At 42.2% G+C, this 6,000-nt stretch overlaps 2 protein-coding genes across 2 annotated transcripts in view; one reads left to right on the top strand and one right to left on the bottom strand.

Annotated features, from left to right (window-relative positions):
* Positions 1–279: 279 nt before the first annotated feature.
* RRAGA (Ras related GTP binding A) lies at positions 280–1,958 on the bottom strand. The gene has a single exon (XM_060155113.1). The coding sequence runs from the start codon at positions 1,649–1,651 to the stop codon at positions 710–712; it is 942 nt and encodes a 313-aa protein (XP_060011096.1). The 5' UTR covers positions 1,652–1,958; the 3' UTR covers positions 280–709.
* The window catches only part of SAXO1 (stabilizer of axonemal microtubules 1), a gene marked incomplete at its 5' end in the record, with an annotated part of 113,271 nt that continues 109,015 nt past the window's right edge, over positions 1,745–6,000 (top strand). The window contains one exon of the mRNA XM_060153207.1: positions 1,745–2,043. Within this exon, the coding sequence (XP_060009190.1) occupies positions 1,745–2,043 (299 nt within the window). The remainder of the gene's footprint in view (positions 2,044–6,000) is intronic.

The raw sequence follows: 6,000 nt of genomic DNA, 5'->3' as shown, positions 1-6,000 counted from the left end.
CCATATTTTACAAATGAGGAAACAAGCACAGTAAAATTAAGTACCTTGCCCAGTTCACAGAGCTAGTAAGTGAAGGGACTAGAATACTAACTCAGCTCAGGTGGTCTAGCTCCAGAGACCGTTCTCTTAACCACACTGCTACAGTTGCTATGAAACATCGTTAAGGTGATGGGAGCCAAGATCACAAAATCAAACTTACCAGTTAAGCAATACTTGTGGGCAATCAGAATCTATAGCTTTAATATTAACCACCTTCAAATTATTTCAAATAAGACCATATTTTAAATTGCTAACAGCAAATGTTTATTCATGGTTGAAGCCAAAAAGAATTTATAAATGCATTTTAATACCTTGCTGATAAAATAACATTCCACCTTTGCAACCTTGTAAGGAATACAGGAAGATATTGTAAAGGCTTTGATGTGTATATCTATTATAACCAGGTAATCAGAACACACACACACATACACCACCACCTACTTTAGTGTTAACACCATACCAACTTTTCAGAAAGGCCATCTTGAAGCTCTACTGGATAGCTGAGTAAATAGCGTCCAAGGCTTGAAGACTGGGGAGAAGGGAAGAAAGGGATGGAAGAAGTAAGCAGCACACATTTCAAAGCCCACTTTTAAGCACACGACATTATGAATATTAAAAGAAAACGGGGGAAGGCAATTCAGCATTTTCAGAGAGCGCATTTTGGCAATATTCAACGCATAAGAAGGCTGTGCTTGGGACCATCCACTCTCTCCAGCTTCTCAAAGTGTTTCCTGGCATTGCGAATGTTGATCAGAGTAGCTGCAGAAGGGATCGACGGATCTGACATAACCACCATCACGTACGTGTTTGATGTGAAGATGTCGATGAACGCAGCGAAGTTAGAATTCCTAACCTCCATGCTCTGGAAAGAAGCGGCCAATTTACTGCAGCTCAGCTTGAACTGCTTAATAATGTTGCTGATCTTCTCGAATCGGTGGACGTCACGCTGCTCTTTGCACTGGTAGTGGGAAATGACCAAGAACGTCGCCCTCTCAAACAGCAGAACTTCATCGGCCTCAATAATCTGGGCAAAATTCCTGAGGTTCATCTCCAGCTGCTGAACATTGGGAATCAGCTGATAGACAATACTGGACCAGGCTTTGTAGAGCGTTTCATCCCAGATGGATGTTCGAAAACAGGCACACTCCAGCGGGCGAGACAAACGCCTCAGGTCTTCCTCTCGCTCTTTAAAAATCAGGTCACGCTGATCCTCCTGAACCAGATCCATTTTGTGCACCAGGCAGAAGATTTTGGCATCAGGAGAGTTCTGGAGGATGGCTTCCAGACACGACTGGTAATAATGCATGTCCTTTTCCAGTTCGCGGCTCTCCACGTCGAACACGTAAATCAGAACCTCGACATTACGGAAGATGTTGTCTCGCTGGCTGGTGAAGTAATTTTCCATGAAGGTGTCCTGACCGCCACAGTCCCACAGATTCAGCACCAGGTTGCCCAGAAATCGGACGTGGGAGTGCTCCACATCAATGGTGGCACCCAGGCGCCGGGTGTCACGAGCGATGTAATTGGCAAAGATAATGGACCTCATGCTGGTCTTCCCCGACCCGCTCTTCCCCATCAACAGCACCTTTTTCTTCATGGCTGTATTTGGCATCACCCGCCGGAGCTGCCGCGGACTGGGCCTCAGGGCGCGGCCTAACTGCAGCGAGTCGGAGGGAGGGAGGGAGGGGCCGAGGCTTGCGGGGGCTCCGACGGCCAGGCCGTGCAGCTGTGCAGCCGGAGAAGCCGAAGGTGCGAGCTCGGGGCTGGGAAGGTGGCGACCGGTGAGCTCTTTCTTGGGGCAGAGCGCCGTGGGGTAAACCGCTGCAACCGCTACGGAGAAACGCTCGCCTTCCGGAGAGGAGAGTCTCTGCGTCTCCGCTGCCACCCACTTCCGGCGGCGATCTCGCGAGAACCCGCTGTCTCGGCCTTCGCGGCACAACGAGCTTTGATAAGCCGCTCTTTTAACGAAACGCAGCAGGGCCCACCCGAAAGAGAAAATGGAAGGTGAACCCAGGAATCTGGTGTTCTGTTCTGCTATTTAAACGGGGCCTACGGTTGCAAATTGTACGTGTGTGGGCAGTTGGGAGAATGCTGCCATCTCGTGGCCGAAAAAACCCCAGCCCACCACTACGCGCTTTAAGAGCGCGGTGTGCTGTTGCGTGGTTTTAGGCCTGAGCAGCAGACAGGGAAAAGCCGAAGAAGGCTTAACTTCTCCGCCCAGTTAGGCCTCCTCAGATTCCCTGGTTTACTCAGTACAAGGACAGGGGAGATAAAAACTGTACAGATGTTCAGAAGTAAGTGATTGCCCATTGCTACACAGCTGAATGGTGGTGAATCCCTCCCGGGAGATATCCTAACTCCCAGTTAGTGCTTTTTCCACTTGGAAGCAAGTTCCTTTCTTACACCTGCTTTCTCGGTAGTCTCAGACTTTGGGATTTATAATCAGAATTCCAAAGCTTGAGGAAACTCTAATATAGAACATTACTTACTACTCACAATAACCCTATGAATAAATAACCTCATTTTCAAGTCAGTAAATGGAAGCTTACAGGGGTTAGGTAACTCTACCAAGTTACACGTCTATTACATAATGAAGTGCAATTTATTTTTAAAATATAAGGTGTCCATCATACACAGTGAATACACAGTCCATACACAGTGAAATGATTACAGTCAAGCTAACCTATCTTGTATAGTTACCAGTTTTGTGTGTGTATGTGGTGAGAGCACTTGAAATCTACTCTCAGTAAATTTCCAGTATTCAATACAGTGTTAACTATAGTCATCATGTTGTAGGTTAGATCCCTAGACTTACTTATCCTGAATAACTGCAACTTTTTATCCTTTGACCATTATCTCTCCATTACCCTCACTTCCCCCTACCTGGTAATAACTATTCTCTCTGCTACTATGTATTTGACTTTTTTTAGATTCTACAGATAAGTGAGATCATGCAAGGTTTTTCCTTTCTGTGTCTGGCTTATTTCACTTAGCCTGATGCCTTCCAGTTTCATCCTTGTTGTTGCAAATGGTAGGATCCCCCTTTTAAAGGCTGAATAATATTTCATTGTATATATAAACCTCCATTTCTACTTTTTTAATGTAAAAAGATTTCTTTTGATTTTTTTGTTCAAAACTTAACACATCTTCAGTTTTCTGAGCCAGTAAGAATGTTCTCTAACACCATATTCTACAAGTGGATATTGACATAAATTTTAGCTAAAATATATCAACAGAAGAATTCCTGCTATTCTTAGAAAAGTTGAACATTTTTGGTTTTTAGCATTCAGTTTATTTAAATTCTTCTAGTACTTATATTGGATTATGATGATTTTTCCCCCTTTTCCCCAGTGTTATTGAGATATACTTGACATATGATATTGTATTAGTTTTAGGTGTACAATGTAATAATTTGATATATGTATATATTGCCAAATGATTACCACAATAAGCTTAGTTAACACCCATCCCCTCACGTAGTTACAATTTTTTTGTTGTGGTAATTAATAACGTTTAAGATCTACTCTCTTAGCAAGTTTCAAATATACAATACCGTATTGTTAACTATAGTCACCGTGCTGTACATTACATGTCCAGAACTTATTTATCTTATGACTGGAAGTTTGTACCTTTTGACCACTTTCACCCATTTTTCCAACCTCTTCAAACCCCACCTCTGGCAACCACCAATATGCATCTATGAGTTTGGTTTTTTTAGATTCCACATATAGATGAGATCATATAGGATTTGTCTTTCTGTGTCTGACTTATTTCACTTCAAGGTCCATCCTTGTCGTTGCAAAAGGCAGGATTTCTTTCATTTTTATGGCTGAATTCCCTCTCCTGTCTCTCTGATATTTATTGATATATTAATATCAATCACATTTTCTTTATCCATTCATCCATCAGTGGACACTTGGGTTCATTCCACATCTTGGCTATTGTAAGGAATCCTGCAATGAACATGAGGGTGCAGATATCTTTTTGAGATAGTGACCTTTCCTTTGAATACATACCTAGTAGTCGGATCGCTGGGTCATATGGCAATTCTATTTTCAATTTTTTTGAGGAAACTCCATACTGTTTTCCATAGTGGCTGCACCTACATTCCCATCAACAGTGTACAAGTGTTCCCTTTTCTCCACATCCTCACCAACATTTGGTATTTGTGGGTTTTTTAAAAAATTTTTATTGGAGTATAGTTGCTTTACAATGTTGTATTAGTTTCTACTGTACAGCAAAGTGAATCAGCTATATGTATACATATATCCCCTATTTTTTTGGATTTCCTTCCCAAATAGGTCATCTATTTGTGTTTTTTGTTTTTTGGCTGTGTTGGGTCTTAGTTGCTTAGTTGCACACGCAGGATCTTTGATGAGACATGAGGGATCTTTCATTGTGGCGTGCTGGTTTTCTCTTCTCTGGTTGTGGTGTGCGGGTTTTCTCTTCTCTAGTTGTGGCGTGTAGGTTTTTTCTCTCTCTGGTTGTGGCACTTGGGCTCCAGGGCGCGTGGGCTCTGTAGTTTGCAGCATGTGGGCTCTCTAGTTGAGGTGTGTGGGCTCGGTAGTTGTGGCCTGTGGGCTTAGTTGCCCCGTGGCATGTGGGATCTTAGTTCCCTGACCAGGGATTGAACCCATGTCCCCTGCATTGGAAGGCGGATTCTTTACCCCTGGACCACCAGGGAAGTCCCTACTTGTTTTTTTTTTAATGATAGCCATTGTGAAGTGATATCTTACTGTGGTTTTACTATGCATTTCTCTGATGATTAACGATGTTGAGCATCTTTTCATGCGCCTGTTGGCCATCTGCATGTCTTCGCTGGAAAAATGTCTATTCAGGTCTTCTGCCCATTTTTAAACTAGGTTGTTTGTTTTTTTGATGTTGAGTTGTATGAGCTGTTTATATATTTTGGATATTAACCCCTTATCTGTCATATCATTTGCAAATGTTTTCTCCTATTCAATAGGTTGTCTTTTTGTTTTGTTGATGGTTTCCTTTGCTGTGCAAAAGCTTTTGAGTATAATTAGTTTCCATTTGTTTATTTTTGCTTTTATTTCCTTTGCTTTAGGAGGTAGATCCAAAAAAATATTGCTGCAATTTATGTCAAAGAGTGTTCTGCCTATATTTTCTTTCTCTTTTTTTAAAAAAATAAATTTATGTATTTATTTATGCCCGTGTTAGGTCTTCATTGCTGTGCGCGGGCTTTTTCTAGTTGCAGTGAGTGGGGGCTACTCTTTGCTGTGGTGCGCGGGCTTCTCATTGTCGTGGCTTCTCTTGTTGCAGAGCACGGGCTCTAGGCACGCAGGCTTCAGTAGTTGTGGCACGTGGGCTCAGTAGTTGTGGCTTGCGGGCTGTAGAGCTCAGGCTCAGTAGTTGTGGTGCACGGGCTTAGTTGCTCCGTGGCATGTGGGATCTTCTCGGGCCAGGGCTCGAACCTGTGTCCCTTGCATTGGCAGGCATATTCTTAACCACTGCGCCACCTGGGAAGCCCCTGCCTATGTTTTCTTCTAGGAGTTTTATGGTTTCCAGTCTTGCATGTAGGTCTTTAGTCCAGTTTGAGTTTATTTTTGTATATTGTGTTAGAGAATGTTCTAATTTCATTCTTTTACAAGTAGCTGTCCAGTTTTCCTAGCACAACTTATTGAATAGACTATCTTTTCTCTATTGGATTGATATTAATTCTTCTTTTAGTGTTTGGTAGAATTCAGCAGTGAAGTCATCTGTTCCTGGATTTTTCTTTGTTTGGAGATTTTTGATGACTACTTCAGCCTCCTTATATGTTACTGGTTTGTTCAAGCTTTCTACAATATTTCTTCTTGATTCAGTCTTGGTAGGTTGTATGTTTCTTGGAATTTATCCATTTTTTGTAGTTTATCTAATTTGCACACACATAATTGTTCATAATAGTCCCTTCTGATCCTTTTTATTTCTGAGACATCCATTGTAATGTCTCCTCTTTCA

The sequence above is a fragment of the Lagenorhynchus albirostris genome, chromosome 7 (assembly GCF_949774975.1).
Source record: "Lagenorhynchus albirostris chromosome 7, mLagAlb1.1, whole genome shotgun sequence".
Lineage (NCBI taxonomy): Eukaryota > Metazoa > Chordata > Mammalia > Artiodactyla > Delphinidae > Lagenorhynchus > Lagenorhynchus albirostris.
The sequence above is the reverse complement of the archived record's forward strand: the minus strand, read 5'-3'. Positions and strand labels throughout refer to the sequence as shown.